The 17934-nt window shown below is 42.1% G+C and overlaps 1 protein-coding gene across 15 annotated transcripts in view; it reads right to left on the bottom strand.

The window, feature by feature from the left end:
• The window catches only part of fli1 (Fli-1 proto-oncogene, ETS transcription factor), a 70839-nt gene that overhangs the window by 45819 nt on the left and 7086 nt on the right, over positions 1–17934 (bottom strand). For 12 of the 15 annotated variants that reach the window (XM_059957186.1, XM_059957187.1, XM_059957189.1 and 9 more), the window contains 4 exons: positions 17131–17336; positions 15260–15414; positions 14615–14818; positions 3461–3529 (listed from right to left, as the gene is read on the bottom strand). In XM_059957186.1, the coding sequence (XP_059813169.1) occupies positions 3461–3529; positions 14615–14818; positions 15260–15414; positions 17131–17336 (634 nt within the window). The remainder of the gene's footprint in view (positions 1–3460; positions 3530–14614; positions 14819–15259; positions 15415–17130; positions 17337–17934) is intronic. The other 3 variants (XM_059957199.1, XM_059957198.1, XM_059957197.1) reach the window with 1 other exon arrangement.

Below are 17934 nucleotides of genomic sequence, written 5' to 3'. Positions count from 1 at the left end.
TGACAACGCTGCAATAATTGCAGAAAAGTACGACTTTAATTTTGAAAGGGTACGTGGTTTTATGGCATATTTGCAGGATGGTTTGAGTGCTTACAAAGAACTGTATGACAGAAAAATGCGCGAGGCTAAGCAGTCAAGCATACTGTCGTTTTTCAAGCCTTCCACATCAGCTACAGTAGATGATGAAACTCGACCTTTGACATCGAGGTGGGCAGACATAGAAGGTGGTGACCTGCCTACCCTGATGGAAACAGACGACAATGAGATGACACCCCAGTCTCCACCTCCCACCACAACCTCCGACGACTCAGCCAAACACACCAGTGTGCTTGATGTCTTCCCGATTTTGGTAAGTGAAACTACACTGTACATATATTATTTCTACTTTATATAGGCTGTGTATTTTTATGTGTTATTTGATACGATTTGGCAGCTTCATAGCTTAAAGGTTCCTGGAAAGAGTGCTTCTGCCGAGAGTGCTTGCGCCGAGTGCTTTTGCCGCGAGTGCTGTCGAGAGCGCTTGCGCCGAGTGTTTCAGCTGCCAGTGCTGCCGGGAGTGCATGCGTGGGATTTTCGCTGCGGTGGACGGTGCTGCAATAATTGCTGAAAAGTATTCCTACATTATATAGGCTGTGTGTTTATCATATCATTCCTGCTTTTACTATCTGTTCTGTTATTTTAGGTTTTATGTGTTATTTGGCAAGATTCGGTAGGTTATTTTTTGGGTCTGCGAATGCTCACAAATTTTTCCCATAAAAATAAATGGTAACTGCTTCTTCACTTTACGACATTCTGGCTTACGAACCATTTCATAGGAATGCTCTACCTTCGGATAGCGGGGGGGATCCTGTATTTGAATAACGAAACAGTGCTTGAAGAATTCTTGCACTTCACTCCAGCAGAAGGGTTGGATGCAGAGTCACTTCTTAAAAGCATTGAACAGACACACATCCAGGGTGTTATTGATAAGAATGCGTGTATAGGTCAGTGTTATGACGGGGCAGCAGTGAAGTCCCAGTACAAGAGAGGTTCAGGAAAGAGGTCCCGCAGGCATTGTATATGCACTGCCATGCTCACAGACTTAACCTTGTTTTAGTGGATGTTGTGAGCAATGTACAACAAGTGGGTGAGTTTTTTGAAACTGTGCAGCTGCTTTACAACTTCTTTTCAAACTCTGTTGCCCACGATCTTTTCATGAAGGAACAGAGAGAACTGGAATCAACTGCACACCCTGTGGAGTTGAAGAAATTGTCAGGTACACGCTGGGCATGGCAGTATACAGCTTTGTGGGCTATAAGGGAATTACTCCCTGCCATTCTAGCTACACTACAGGATATTATAAGTCAACCAAATGCACGGAGGAAAACAGAGGCCGGAGCTGTAAATGGACCGATTGACAAGCAGTTTGCTTTATTTCTCACTCTGTTTGAGGAGTCACCAAGTTCATGTCAGCCCAGCTACTCTCTCCCAGTTTGGAGCTTTCATCTGCTGTGGACTTGGCTCGATCTGTTATTGATGCACTCTCAGCAAAACGGGGAGAGGAATCATGGAGTGAAATTCAGGCAAGAGCAAGGGACCTGTGCGTCAAGGCCGGTATACAGAGCAGACCACGCGAAAGGAGACAGGCCCAGCCACCCTGCCACCTACATGATTTTGTTGTTGAGGCCCAAACCGAACACACACCTGTCACATCCTCTGATGACCTTTGCAAGCACTGTCTCTATCCAGTTATAGACAGATTTCTGACTCAAATGTAAAGACAGTTCTCAATTGAGACTGGGGTGTTCTGACTGGAGTCTCAGCAGAGTCCCAAACACAAGCTCTCCCTACACAAGAATTGTCTTTGGCCAATGGCCCAATACTATGGAGTGATGTAAGAGAACCTGACTGCAGAGCTACATCAGGTTCGGCATCTGCTGGAGACAAAACAAAAGCAAGGACAGACAGTGAATGGCACAGTGGAATTTCCAGCTCTAATGAGACCCTACCGTGATGCATTTATAGATTTATACAAACTAATCTGCATATCACTGACTCTGCCTGTGACATCCGCCTCATGTGAACGGAGTTTCTCTTGCCTCAGATGCCTCAAAAACTCCTAAGGAATAGCAGCGGTGATGCCCAGAACAGCAACTTGCGCCTGTTGGCCATAAACAGCCGGAGGACCAAGGCACTCGACATCCAGAAAATCACTGATGCTTTTGCCACCGATCACAACAACAGACGGATTGTGCTTCTCTGAAAACATCAATGGTGAGTGCAGTTGATTTTTTTTTAAATTTGGGGCTAGACTAATGTTGATTATGATTATTATTTTGTGGTGGATACCCCATAGTCCTTATGTTTCCTGAAAATCCTAAAATATTACATTTACTGCTATTAAGCCTACTGGTTTTGCTTACACTTCCAAGCGGTGATTCTAGCAACATGCACAAAATGCTGGTGGAATGCAGCAGGCCAGACAGCATCTATAGGAAGAAGCACAGTCGATGTTTTGGGCTGAGACCCTTCGTCAGGACTAACTGAAAGAAAAGATAGTATGAGATTTGAAAGTGGGAGGGGGAAAATGCAAAATGATAAGAGAAGACAGGAGAGAGAGGGATGAAGCCAAGAGCTCAAAAGTTGATTGGCGTTCCAAGGAAGGATATATGGCTGTAGTAACGGGTCTGGGTCAAACTGTGATCGAAAAGTTGAAGGGCCAAAGAAATTATAGATGGGGAGCAGTGAGAGAGGGCTTCACTGAGCTCCCGTCGAAGAGAAGATTTAAACTTCTTCAGTGTAGGCATCACTAGAGAGGCTTCGCAGTACTGAATTTAAAAACACAAACACGAGGAAATCTGCAGATGCTGGAAATTCAAGCAACACACACGTAATACCGGTGGTTCTGTTGATTTTTCTTTTAAATTCAGTAGCCAAATTAATTGAGATATTGCATGGTTAGAGTACGATTTGTCCAACTCCTGGTAAAGCCTTGCATCTGTTGTTTGCCTTATTTGACTTTAATAACGGTGTATCTTTTGGCATTGTCTGTCTATGAAATGCGAATAGCAGTGGACATTGTGGGTTAGTGTTGTGTTTTTCAGTTGAAAAGCACGCATTTGACGCTGATTGCAGGATTGGTGCGTGATTCATGTTGTGCGCTGTGGGTCGGATGCTCTGTTGGTTTGTTTGTTTATGCTCTGTGTTGTCTCCGATGCTGTTGACACTGTCACAGTTCACTTCTATATTAGATCTATCAATTGCTGTTGCTTGTGAATCAACAGGGGCATTTATAGCAGGCACATAATGCTTGAAACTAACTTTTGAACCTTGCGAATACATACTACCACACAGTACATCCCTCAGCACCATCACTGAATAATTCATCCCCACTGTAGCAACAGCAAGAAAAAATATCTGGCACAGCCAGTGAGAGAGATTGTGTTGACAGAAAGAGTGTATTAAAAAAATTAGAACTTACCTTCTTTGGCTGGGAGACGTGTTGACTGGTCAGAATGAGATGACGTGGAGTAGCTTAAAGGAGAACTACCTGCAGAAGAAAATAGCTTGTTAATTGGAGGCTTGACGGTATAGTTCACTACCATGTCATTCAATGAGCTCACAGGGACATACTGGTGCATGCCAACTACTGATAAGTCTTATATCCCAGCCTTACAGACGCTCTGAATGTTACACCTTCACAACTCACAGCAAATCCTGTAATAATGAATGATGAGATTGCAACAAAAGCAATCCTGAGTCAGAAAAGGCCAGTGCAGAAAAAGTCAGTGCTTCAACAGATGACAAAGTATAATTGTAAAATGGTTTAATTACATTTCTCAAAAGTTCAAAAATGTTCAAATTAAAACTACATTCTCTATGTAATCAAATATTCCATGCTTTGGCCAGACTTGTGATAAATAAATTGAAGCACCCTTAAGTTTCTTTGTTTTATCCCAACCAACCCACTTCCCTCTTGTAAGTTATGGTCCACCAAATTCCCAACCAAAATCTTTTTGAATGCTATGAGTGCTTCCTGTTCTACCAGCTTTTTAGGCAGAGAGTTTATACCTCTGGGACATAAGACAGAAGAGACAGGAGCAGGAGTAAGCTGTACAGCCTTGAACGTGCTCGATAATTGGTCCCCACTGCACACTCCAGACAATTTCTCATAATCAGACCAGGGGTTCCCAACCTCTCCATCGATTAATGGTAAAGCTCCATAGCATAAAAAAGGTTGTGAACCCCTGCTATAGACCAATAAATCCATCAAAAATTCAGTTAGGTATATTCGACAATGCAGCCTCCTCAGCTCTCTGGGGTGGAGAATTTCAAAAGCTTCCTCCTCCTTGCTAGCTTCCTTGCAGAAAACTAACTAAAACTGGGCAATCACTTTTTTTGGAGTCCCTGTGTTCAGTCCACAGATGAATCATTATGCTTCAGGTGATCTATCACTTTCATTCACCATTCCACTCCAACTCTTATCTTCCTCTCTATGGTCTCTGGCATTGTTACAATGAAGCCCAACACAAGCTTGAGGAGAAACATTTTATCCTCTGTTTAAATATGTTGCAGCTTTCAGGACTCAGTACTGAATTCTCCAACTTAAAGTAACTCAAGGGCCTTGGTCCAAAATGTTGACTCTATTTCTTTCCATAGATGCCGCCTGATCTGTGAGTTCCTCCTGTATTTTGTGTGTGTTACTCTGGATTTCCAGCATCTACAAGATCTCGTGCTTTTCACTCTTTCATTCTGGATTTGAACTTTCCAGAATTGGCCATTTCTGTCTGTCAGCATTTAGGGTCAATCTTCCTTTTATTTTCTGCTCCCTACGCAAGTAGTTTGGTCTGTTCTGCCTTACAACATATAACACCAATAAAAAGATAATCTGATCCTAACTGCTGCTTTACTGGCACATTGTCCACTGGTCTTATGCCGTCAAAGATATTCCCTTTGTTCTACCCACCCCTCCCCACCTTCTCAGCTACTAGAAACTGACCTGTTTTCTCTCTTTCCAAGTTTCAGTGAGAGGACGCAGACCTTAAGCGTTAACAGCTTCTCTTACTACGGATGCTCCTGAGTTGCTATGTAAGTGGGCCTAGGATTTTCTGATTTTATTTATTGCACACTTCTAGCATCTGTGGCTTTTTAAGTCTCTCGAATAAGCACACGTCCTTCTAAAACCATATCCCCTGTGTCTAAATTTCTCCACAAGGGGAAACAACATCTCAAAATCCATTTTGATAACTTCTCTTAGAAACTTTTATGTTATAATGAAATAATTTCTCACTCATCTATCCTCCATTGTAAGGCAAGGCTATCAGCCTTTCCTTACATTTCAACACCTTTATTTCAAGGGTCACCCCAGTAATCTTCTCTGAGCTGCTTCCCATACATGTATCCTTAAGTAAGATAGATAAATAGATACTTTATGATCCCAAAGGAAATTACACTGTCACAGTGGCATTACAAGTATACAGATATATAGAAGAGAAGTAGTAGGAATTAAAAAAAGTTACCTCACAGTCTAACAGGAGGAGGTCATCACTTTCCCAGCTATAGGTTGACTCATTGTAGAGCCTAATGGCCGAGGGTAAGAATGACCTCGTATAGTGCTCTTTGGAACAGTGCAGTTGTTTTAGTCTATCACTAAAAGCGCTCCACTATTCAGCCGAAGTGGCATGCAGAGGGTGAGAAACATTGTCCAGAATTTCCAGGATTTTCCGTAGGGTCCTTTGTTCTACCACAGCCTCCAGTGTGTCCAGTTTGACTCCTATAACAGAGCCAGCCTTTCTAATCAGTTTATTGAGCCTGTTGGCATCACCCATGTTGATGCCATTGCCCCAGCCTCCACCGCATAGAAAATTGTACTGGCAACGACAGACTGGTAGAACATGTGAAGGAGAGGCCTGCATACTCCAAAGGACCTGAGTCTCCTCAGGAAGTAGAGGCGACACTGGCCCTGTGTTGGTGCTCCACTCAAGTTTGTCACCCAGGTACTTGTGGGTCCTCACCACATCTACACCCTCACCATTAATAGTAATGGAGAAATGCAGGCTTAGTCTTCCTAAAGTCCATCACCATCTCCTTTGTCTTACTGACGTTGAGCTGCAGATGATTCAGCTTGCACCATTTGACAAAGTCCTCCACCAGGGCCCTGTATTCATCCTCCCATCCTCCCTTTATACACCCAACTATTGCTGAGTCATCAGAGGATTTCTGCAAATGACATGAGTCAGTGTTGTATCTAAAGTCAGAGGTACATGGGGTAATCAAGAAGGGAACCAAAACAGTCCCCTGTGGGGCCCTAGTGCTGCTTAAAGCCATGTCTGACACACAGCTCTGAAGCTGCCAGTCAGGTAGACAACTATCCAGGATACAATGGAAGTGTCAATCTGCACAGAATGGAACTTTTCCCCCATCAATGGGGACTGTATGGGACTGAAGGCACTTGAGAAATTACAAAACATGACCCTCACAGTGCTGCCCTACGTATCCAAATGTGAGTAGGCTCTGTTCAGCAGGTGGGTGACAACATCATTGACTATGATGTGCTCCTGGTAGGCAAACTGCAGGGGATTGAAGGCTGATATGACCAGAGGTCAGAAGTGAGCCAGGACCAGCCTCTCAGGGGCTTCGTGACTCTCTAAGGTGTGCTTTCATCCATGTCCTGTAAGTTAGAACAAGGCTTCTGTACATTTATGTTCAATAGCTTTCGCAATAAAGGGCAGCTTCTGTTTGTTTTCCTAACTACTTGTGGTGCCCGCATGCTAACCTCCTGCGTTTCTTATTCAAGGACAGTGGGATCCCTTTTCACAACAACATTCTGCAATCTCTCTCCATTGAAATAATATTCTGCTTTTCTATACTTCTTGCAAAAAAGGATATCCTCACATTTCTCTCCATTTATACTCGGTGCTTAGGGTGAAGTGATGACTTCTTCTGTCAATTGAGCTCTGCTGATTGAAATAAGACCATGAGACTATAAGACATAGGAGTAGGAATAGGCCACTCAGTCCATCGAGTACACTCTGCCATTCCATCATGGCTGATATACTATCCCTCTCAACCCCATTCTCCTGCCTTCTCCCTGTAACCTTTGACACCCTTACTAATCAAGAATCTATCAACCTCCAGTTTATATATACTCAATGACTTGGCCTCCATAGCCACCCATAGCAATGAATACCACAAATTCACCACACTATTGCTGAGTCATCTTGATTCTAAATGAATCAGAGGATTCAAATGCTCACAAGTTCATGAGGCAACTCATCGTTCATATCTGGTACTCCAGCATTAAATTGGCTTCTTCAACAGGTACATCTTCCCTGTACTATTGTCAGGCTAAGACCCTTGGCCTGACAATAGTACAGGCCAAGTGTCTGCTCCTGAAACAATGATGTTCTTGTCGCTGGATAGTTCCTGTACTAGGTCAGTGAGCAAATGATCAAGAGGCCAATGGAGCAGTATCTCTGTTGGTGGCTAAAATGGGCATCATCAGGAATCTTTGCTTCTTCAGATGAACTGAAGCAGTGGCAGCATTGACCCATCATATCAGATTCCTGCACACCATCATTAAAGGTTCAACACTTCACTGGAGCCAAACTCATGTCAGACTATACATCTGTGGCAATGAGAAGCAAAGCTGAAGTTATTTGCGAACATCACCCTTCCCAACTACCTTCACTGTGATCTTTGAGATTAGTGGTCATACACATTGAGGTTCTTTTCTTTTCCTCCAAATTTCTGAATATACACCTACTTATTGTGCACACATTGTCTTAATTCATTTACCTTTCTCAAACGCTTTACTTTACACTTCCCCAGCCTGGCTTCCATTCATCATTTTTCTGGCTCATCTGCCAGTCTAGTGAAGGCTCCTGACAATTTTACCCTTCCTTCCTCATTTGTCAGCAATTCTCTCAGTCACTCAATCTGTAGATATTAGTTGCTTAAATAAAGCCTTGAGAAATGATTATGTTATGCTCTGGTTTGCATCTTTACTGTAATGCTGCAGGTATTTCATTTAGCATTTCTGTAGGAGCTGTCTGTTCTGCTTTCAGCCTGTTTGGATTACTGTTGAATATAAGGGATGATGTGGAATGTGTGCCATCCAATTAGTGGGAGGTTTTCTTGGTGAAGGACACTAAGGTTGGCTTGGGACTTTTGTTCGAGAGGAGATGAAAAGAGAAGACGTTGGGGAGAGCCGGTCGTAGCATACGATCCGGTGGGAGACCCATTTGTTCGAGATGGATTGCGAGCAAAGTTCGGAAGGTGGTCTGAGCTTTCACGTGACTGGGGGCCCGGTGTGTGAGTGACAGAGAAGTTCAAGGTGAGCTCCGATGTGCACATTTGACTGTTTAGTTAGAATGGGCCCTTTTCTTTTTGTTATTCTTTACTAACCCTTTAGTTAAGATTCATAAATATAATTCCTTTAATCGTAAGCAGTGTTCTGTCTGTTATTACATGGCACCAATTTGTAACAGGGTAGCAAATGACAAAGCACCCACAGAAACCGAGGTTTGGGGTGGGATCAAGCGAGCCTCGATCTCATGGGGTTGCCTTCCCGACACTTACGCAGCCGAGGAAACCAAGGTGGTTTCGAATAAAACATACAAACAGAATTAAGCCACTAATAATTGGTCTAGGATGTATTTCATATCATTTCCTTCATCTGGATTCTGGACAATGTAACCAAAGATGCTGCGCTTTCTCACTTATGACATCTATCTCAATGCCAGAGTTAAATGAAATGCTTATTTAAATGTTATTTTTTTCTATAATTTTCTGAGGCAGCAAATCTTATCCATTCCATGCTACAACATATTTTTAAAAACTAAGCAACCTGATATTAACCCGTTCTAGAGTGGCTGGGGGCAGATATGTGGCAGTGAGGTAAAAGTCACAAGAGGTCATACTGGTCCTGACCTGGCAAATGTACACTGCTTTAAAGGCTTAGAATGCTTCACTCAGTAACTCAATGTTAAGAATGGATTTTCCATTTGCTGTAACGTACTGAGATTTGTTATTAGGCTAGATTCCCAGAAGTGTGGTGAAATGAGTCTGGATCATGAAGCTAAATTATGTACTGTTGTTTGTCCAAGCTAACAGTCAGACTTGTCCAGAAGAAGAGTCAATGAGTCATGTCCAAACAGGCCCTTTGGTCCTAATCATCCATGCTGCCTAACTGAGCAAGTCCCATTTGCCTGTATTTCCAAATGAGGATGAATTACACACCGTTAAGGCAATGTTGATTCAAAATATAGGAAAAGAGTAACAAAAACTAGGCAAAAAAGACGTATCATTTTCTGTTTATGTTTTTCTATTGGTTCCTTGTCCATCATTCAGGATGCACAGTAGTTTGAACATTTTAGAGCACAGCAAGAGCCATCTTCTACAAATGATGTTGACATTAGTTCAATTGTCTTTTTAAATCACAGTGAGAGATTTTTGTTAACCAAGACATTACAAGAGTTAGGCAAGTGGAGCTATGTAGGGTTAAGTTGAAAACTAACCATCTTCAACAGGTTAGAGGGCGAAATCAGATACTCTTATTCCTGCATTGCATATTTTCAGTCTAGATTTTTGTGCATATGACAATAAACTTGACTTTAAAAAATATACCTTTTACCTTCACACATTATTTGTGATTCATCTCACATAAAACAATTGGATTACTGGTCCCACATATACATTTTTCCAGATTATTCCCCTCAATTGCGAATAAGCAGAACAAAGTCAAGAACAACAAATTACCCAGAATGGGATAAGCTATAAAGGGAAGACTTAGTCCATGAAGTGCGTCGTTTGAGCAGATTTATAAGGAAAGATAACAGATTGATAACCTATTGAGTGGTTAAAACAAAATTGAGAATAGGTGACAAACAGATCAGAGCTGGAGACAGGAAGAATGAAGAGTGCAACTTGTGGTTACATGTGGGTGAGATTAGAAGTGTCGTAGCCATCAGCCATGTGTTGACCACATGAGTTGTGTTTTTTTTCTCTTATTGCATTGCCTCAATATGGTGAATAATAGTTATAAATGGAAGGCTTGATGGAAAAACTGAGCTTTTGGTTTTGTTTTTTTTAATTTTTAATGTGTTTATAAAATTGTAAAAATTAGGTTTAAATATCTAATGGGGGCTCTCGGGAATTGCTCTGGCAGTGATATGCTGAAGTACTTTTTAAAAATCTGAATGCAATCAAGTAAATAATTTTCACTATAAAGTAACAGAAAGGAAATGTAAAATAAATGATAAGTAGTAAAACTGGAAAATAATCCCTTGAATGATTAAGTTGCTGGTCTTTATAAGTAACAAAATAAAATTTAATCAATAATTTTATAGTCATGTGAACATGACAGCACTAAAAGATGACATTATGCCCATTGTGACCTTACTATCTCCAACACTCACTCTCCTGATTTCTCCCATAGACCTGTAAGCTTTTCATTTAAAAAAAAATGCTTTGATTATGGTCTTGTTTGCTGAGTAACAATTTGTTAGCAACTTCATAGTCCTGGAAAAAGTACTCATCTCTTTGCCGCCAGAACAAAAACAAGACATGGCTGGCAAATGTATGCCTTGCTATATATTCTAATTTTCTAAATGTTTTAAATATGAATAATGTATGAAATATCCTCCATCTTGCATTAAGAAACACAAATTATGATTAAGTGAGGAAACTACAGAATGTGGTTTAGTATTGTACCTGTGAGATTTGGAAAATGGCCCCAAAACAGTATGTGTGTCATCAATGACAAAGCCATTTGGCATGACAGAGGCGGAATAATTAAAGAGCTGTAATGTGGGACAAAGATAATTTCAAGTAAAAATATAGTTCATTGCAGATTTGTTGCTGTTGAGGCTACAAATCTCTTTGAGTTGGATCTCCGTGCTAGAAAGGGTTCATCGATTATCTCCAGTAAATTTAATTTAAAAGCTTCAAACTTTGTTCTGCGAATATTTACTCAGTTAATGACAGGAAAATAAGAGATAAATAAATAGGCAGGAAATGAGTGGAAATAACTGGTCAGAGGTTGAAATGAATAAACTGAGAGGAGGCATAGACACATTCTCTGGAATTAGTAAGGAAGGATTGAACAACATTTCGAGATCATTGGTTCACATAAGAATGGGCAGCAGCAATTACTGTATAGAGACACTCAGACTTGCTCTGAAACAGTGTAATGGATGCTGGTGCAAAGGTAGAAAGAACTGGGTAGATCAAGAGGTGAGAGAAAAGGAACAGATGGGGAGCCTATGGCATGAACATTGAGACATCAATTTGTATGTTTCATGAACACTACCTCACTTTTTATATTATTTCTGTTTTTGCACTTTTTAATTTAACCATTATGTATATTTAATGTAATCGATTTACTTATTTTTCTATATTTAACATGTATTGCACTGTACTGCTAAGTTAACAAATTTCACCAAGTATCCCGATTCTACTAAATCTGATTCTGATGTTCTCTAGTAAATCTACATGGGGCCGGTCATTTATAATGATAAAAATGTAATATCAAAATATTGTCATTGCTGGCAATCAAATCAAATACAAAATATTGAAGGTATGCTGTAGTTCAGGCAGTATTCATGGATTTCCAGTTGGTGAGCTTTTCCCATGTAACTAACTTTGGGATAATCACAGATATAGAATTCCAAGAGCACAGATATCCTGGAAGGTTTTAAGGCTTCGGAAATTTACAGATGTAAGGAGTGTCTATTCGACAAATATTTCATTTCGATTCAGTCATAATTTATGAATACTGAACCTCACCTATGAGAATGATATCAAACGTTTTTAAGCGATGATACACTGGCAACAATACCACAAATAATCACCCTAAAATATACACAACTGAAGGCACGAAACAAAACAGCAGAAGACACGCAGCCGACGTGAGTCAAATTTCACCGGGATTTTTACTCTAGTGATAGGAAAGCCCGCGTGGGAAATCTTTCGGGTCACTTCACAGAGAATCCAAACGAGACCCTGTACTGCAGACCTCTGCCTATTCGCCTCTCCTTGTTCTGGTTCAGCTATCTGCCCCTTATACCTTCGCTCAGAATTCGGTGGGAACTCACTATAATCTACCCTCAATGTGCCTTCGTTCTTTGCTTTGTCCGAGTTCATATGTTGCTCTCTCTAACCCTCTCGTCCTTCCTCCGTTACCCCCCGCCCCGCCCCAGTTTTTCGCATTCTACAAACCAAGGCGTTTTTGCAAACTTGTGCGACGGAGCGGGGCTGAAAGAGGGCCAGCAATCGCTGAACGGGTTTACTTGGGCTCCGGGGGAATGAAGTGCCGGTTCAGCTGCGTAAAAATATACGGTCAGTCCAAGTAAATCAAACCGCCAGCTTTGAAAGTAGTCGTTGAACAAAGTTAGTCAAATTAAACTGTGTGTCACCTTGGTGTTTGGCTTGAGACGTTGGTGGAACTTTTACGGATCTATTTCTGACATTACAATGCTGATGAATCCGACGATTAAACATTTTATTTTCTTTCTAATTAATGAAAAAATGTTTAGTTCTTAATTTCTATGATGGAAATTTCAAAGGGCTGCTTTCTAAATGCAGCCAGTTAGGAGAAAATATTACTGAAATGCAATTAAAGAACTCCTTATAGGTGTATGTGGGTCCTCTCCCAACCCTGTATGTTTGGCATTGTGTGTTCCGGGTGATTGAAGGGAAACAATCGTTTAATTTTGATTTTCTATTCAAGATTCCTCCCGAAAATTGAATATAAAAGATTGAGCGGGAAATTGCATGTCGTAGTGTTCGGGTTTTTTTTTGGTTTACTTTTTCGTTAACTCCAGGACTGTTCAATACACTCACATTAAACTTCGAGCAAGATTTGCACCACGATATATTTTGCTGTCCAGCCCATGTTCTAAAGCTCTGCGGGGGGGGGGGGGGGGGTTCACTGCCTTTATCACGGTACCCAAAGGAACAGTGATCGTGATACAGCTTAGAATTTAAGGAAGTAGATGCGGCTCATTTTTTTTTCGGTTCACAGACACAGACAGTTCCTGGGGATGGGATATGGCCGTCCGACCAAACCTCATGAGCCCTAAAGACGTGACTTTGTTTGTTTTGAGGTATGACTACAATAGGGCGTGGCTCTTCGAGCGCCCGCTGAGAGGTCCTATCTCGCATTCGTTTAAAGCCAAAGCCACTGTCCTGAAATCCGAGCGTTTGGATTTCTGCAGGTATGGACAGACTCATAATTACACACACATGGTTGTTCTAGATATCTGAAGTACAGAACTAATAATGTAACACGGCCTCAAACCTCTTAGCAACTAATGAGCACGGGAAGTTCATTCTAAAACTGATTTCCCTGACGTGTGACAACCCCCAGAGAGCACCGCCAACTCACGCCCTTCTCAATATCAATCATCTTTATGTAAAGGTAAGTCTAACTTTTAAGCACATAATAAAGGTTGTCACGTCCTTTGGACTATCAATGTTTTTTTATGATGAGCAGAGCTGCTTTTAATCAATTATCAACCCTGTTCCATTTGCACTGAATTCAGTCTCCGGGAAAATTCCCTTCCAGCTTCAACAGACGTTGGAGAAATCCATAGAAATTCACCCGAAAGAAAGCAAACCCCGTTTACAAACAACGTGATTTAAGGCAGACCAGAATATCTCTCGTTCGCTCAAATAAAACCAGCCAGTTCACAGCGTCCAAATTTCTCGGCCTTGGGACGTTCACGTTTGTCGGCAAAGGCGTAGGTGGGAAAGGGATATGTTATTGTTTTGTTCACTGATAAACATTCTTACATTTCTGTGGAGTTTTTCATCCCATACTGACAACATATACATATTTAATACAATATATCTCAAAGTCTTCTGTAGTCAAAGCTCCTTTCACAATAAGAGTTGGAAGAATTAAACAGACAGACAGAAGGGGGATTACAATGGCAAACGAAACCAGATCAAGACGTGTTCTCAAGACATTGCAAACTTATAATTTTCAGTAATAACTATATTCAGTTGAAATATGTTGTCAGCAATATGATGTATTCAGCTCTGAGAATTTTGCAAAATCTTAATCCGAGTCTTCTTGCGTAACACAGTAAGAGAAGAACCTAACGGTCCAGCTTTTGATAAAATACATTGCTCTCAGGCCAAGCAACCTGCAAATCCGCCCCAGCTCCCACACACACGCTCTCTTTCCACGCTTCACGACAGTTAACCCCATCATCACTCAAATGATGGTTTTGAGTCTGTCGTGTCAGGAACCGGAAGGTGCAAGATTCTTTCAAGGACAAGAGACATGGATGAAAGGGAATGTAAAGGGAATGTGTGGGCTTAGGCGGTGGGGTGGGGGGGGGGAGCAATCAGTGTCTGGGAACCAGCATAACTGAAAATTGACCATGCATCTTTGAAAGCTGCAAATATTTCAATACATTTGAATTTCAAGGCCCGCGGATATATATTATGTTTTGCTGTAAATACACACACACATGTTTTACAGCAAAACATTGGTGATTTTTCGTTGTTCCCGCAGCTGCAGAAGTGGAAACACCTTGATCACATTTTCTTTCTCTAATTCGATCAGAGGCAGCAAAGTGACTCACTTCTGCGTCCCACCACTGATAAAAGCAGAGATACTACTTACTTTCCCTGAGGTAATTGAGATGTGAGAGCAGGACCTCGGCGTTGTAGAGAGAGGTCAGGCGGAGAAAGTCCTCCTTGTTCATTTTGCACAGTTCCTTGCCGTCCGTGTTGTGAAAGAGGCTCGTATCAACCTCCAGCAGCCCATACTCCTTGATGGCCCAATCCAGCCACTGCCTGACATGCTCCGGACTCCAAAGAGTGGGATCTGCAGAATGCCAGCCAGTTAAATAACTCACTCCATACCCTCACAACCCGCACCGACTCCATAATGCTAATTCCCCAATTCGCACGATGATTCACTTCAAGGGGCAGTACTATTCAATGTGTAGTAAATGATGGGTTTATCTCCCACCCAGTCGGCTCAGTGATTGATTTACTCAATCCAGATGTATCCAACCCACTCGGCTAATTTCTGGTATTAGCAATTCAGTGCATAATTGAATCAAATTTAGTCAATTTCTGCGTTGTGGTGGGGCCGTTTCCCTGGCATTTCTCCTCACGACATTAACATCGGCAGCTTGTGGCCACCGAGTTTGTATGCAGAGATCTCCAAGTGTCAGAGGAAACCAAAGATCACAGGCTGGGTCTAAAAGACAACTCTTACACCTTCATTTCCACCCTCGGGCCTGTTTTCGAGACTAATTACCTGCGGGAACGATCACTCTCCTCTCGTTGGTAGTAATGTTGGGCGGAGGGAGGCCATCCTTCTCGTCTATGTAACTGCTGTAAGTCATGGAATTGGTGTCAGTGCCGCTGACCAGCTTATTGCACTTCGCAATGCTGCAGTCCACAGGTGAATCCCTGTCAACGTAAGTAAGCAGAGGAGTCATTGCGAGAATGGAAGGACAAAGAGATATAGGCACAGCGACGGAACTGTCACTACCTGTTAGCCTTGCTTACATTTTTTCCGACTCAAGAACCATAAGAAAACGTAAACAGCGGTTGCCAAGAACACCGTGCTGTGAATCATTTTAGTTAGACCTCATATGGTAGAGAGACCGACGAGAGATTATATATTGGTTCGATAAATAAAATTTCAATCGCGTCTCCTAAAAGAATCATAGACATTCCCTTGTGCGCAAGGTGCAACGAAATGCCTTTGTGAATCTGTTTGTCATTTCCCAGGTTATAGCGCCATGGACTTCTAATTTTCCTGGTCTTCTATTTTGCAAATGTTGAGTTTGTCCCGGGGGTAAAAACAATATAGCCATGTACTTCAGCGTTTGTAAGAGAGATCGGAAAATGATAGCAAACAAAGAAACAATGGTAAGAAAAAATGTAATCCACAGATATCCTTTTTGCAGCGATGTGAGCACAATGACCCAAGTTGGCGCATTGATCGAATGAGATTTTACACCAAGAGCCGGTTTACTCTCTCAACTGGACATAAAAAGCCCCACCAGTTCATGCAAAGTATGAGGGAGGAATGGGGGAGGTGGGGCAGATAGTGTCACCAATATCCCCGACCAGTTTCAAAATGAATGATTTCACTGCTTCTCATTACAACAACTGCACTCAGCTGTACTCAGCTAGCTGCGGAGTGTGTGTGTGATGGGGGGTCGGGGGACTGGCAGGGATCTGCTCTTTCTTATAGTGCAGTAGAGGGGGAAGAATATGAAGTAAGAAGGTACGGAAGAGAGTGAGTTCAAATCCCACCCTGGTAAATCGAGAATGTGTATTCAACAAATGTAAGATAAAGTGAATCAGTAAAAGTGAGAGTATGATACATAGAGCTCCTTCTTCCCTCGCCCTTCTCTGCCTCTAAATAAATTGGCCTATTTATCGTTTCTCTGAGGGAAGGGAACTGGTTGAATCCCTCTGCTTTGGCCTATTCGCAATTTCACACGTGAAGTTATCCAGCAATCCTCTAATGCGGAAGGTCCGAACAAGTGGAAATGGTCCTTCGCCGATCAGATGGCATAGGTACGGACTGGGACCTTGTACTCCTCCAGCAGTCACTCCGCCTTGGCCCACGCCTCAAGGCCCGTTACTTGTGGCTAGTAGATGTTTCATTTGTAAGTTTGGGATTATTATTGGTCCTCACCACTGACCAAGGGATTATACCTCCCTTTGGGCAGATGGTGAGCGAGCGGATCATGGAACAGCTGAGCAAACCATACCGGAGTCGAAGGCCCGCAGGTAGCGAGATGCTTTGCTGAGAAGCTTAGGGGACCGAGGTGTATTCACACAACGCATCGTGGTCTTGTAGGGTGCTATGAATATTCCTCAAGTGTTCATACCGCAAAGATAATTCTTGCTATTAGTGCACTTTATAGCAAATACAGCGGACCTGTTTATACAGGGACATTCTCTTTGTGTTTCCAGTTCTACCGAAAGGAGGAAAATATGTTATAACTCCTGCTTAGGTCAACTGAATATATTAATATAAATCAACTGAATATATTAGGCTGTCTGGAAATTCTTCGAGAGCATCACATTAGAAGCATTTACAGTATGTCTGGCTGAATGCAAATTAGGATGTGCATTCCCAGAAGGAGCCGGCTGACCCGGTGTTACCTGGAGCCGTTAATGTTGTCATATTCTCTCTTAATATTTGCCCTGACAGGTTGATTGATCCAATCTTGTTGAGGCAATGGGTTAATTTTGTGCGTTTGTCCATAGTCGGCGGCAGCTGAAGCCGTCATATCCGTTTTGGGAAGCTGTGCAGCGACGTACGTGGTGTCAAACAGAGACTGGTCGTCGCTCACAACGGACAGGGCCTCCTGGAAACAGAACAAACACGGGACACCGAATGAGAGAGTTCGAAAGAGGCAGCAGAAACAACTTCTCAAACTGGACCCTTCAAACGGAGAGAGAAAAAAAACAGACAAACGCAAATACAGCACCCCCTTCTCCAGACCAACACTATGTTCTGATCGATAGACGTCGGGCTAATTACTCAAAGTAACTCCAAACTTAGTCAACCATTATGCCCTTACATAGGGTACGCCTACCTTCACATTGTAAATGTGTTACACTTTTTTTCTGTTTCCGTCCCTGTGTGTGTTAATACGTGTGTTCATGTGCAATGGCCTGTAATTTGCAAATCTCAGCACTAGCCCAATAGCTGTTAGCTGAGTACTTTGGGAATCTACCTTACTCAATTTAAAACTGAAAGATATATAAATATTTAATATTGAGTGTTTGACCTGTAATTGGATTAGTGCTCCAGCAATCTTTCGACCAACTTCGAAAGAACACGGATATCTCTGGGAATGATTAAGATCGCATATGCATGCGGTGCAAAGTCGGGACGTAGGTGTTGGCTGGACAAACCTGCAAAAACGTACTGAAGTGGATCGAAGTGGCTAAAGGTGCCCT

This window comes from Hypanus sabinus, chromosome X2 (assembly GCF_030144855.1).
Source record: "Hypanus sabinus isolate sHypSab1 chromosome X2, sHypSab1.hap1, whole genome shotgun sequence".
In the NCBI taxonomy this organism is placed as follows: domain Eukaryota; kingdom Metazoa; phylum Chordata; class Chondrichthyes; order Myliobatiformes; family Dasyatidae; genus Hypanus; species Hypanus sabinus.
The sequence above is the reverse complement of the archived record's forward strand: the minus strand, read 5'-3'. Positions and strand labels throughout refer to the sequence as shown.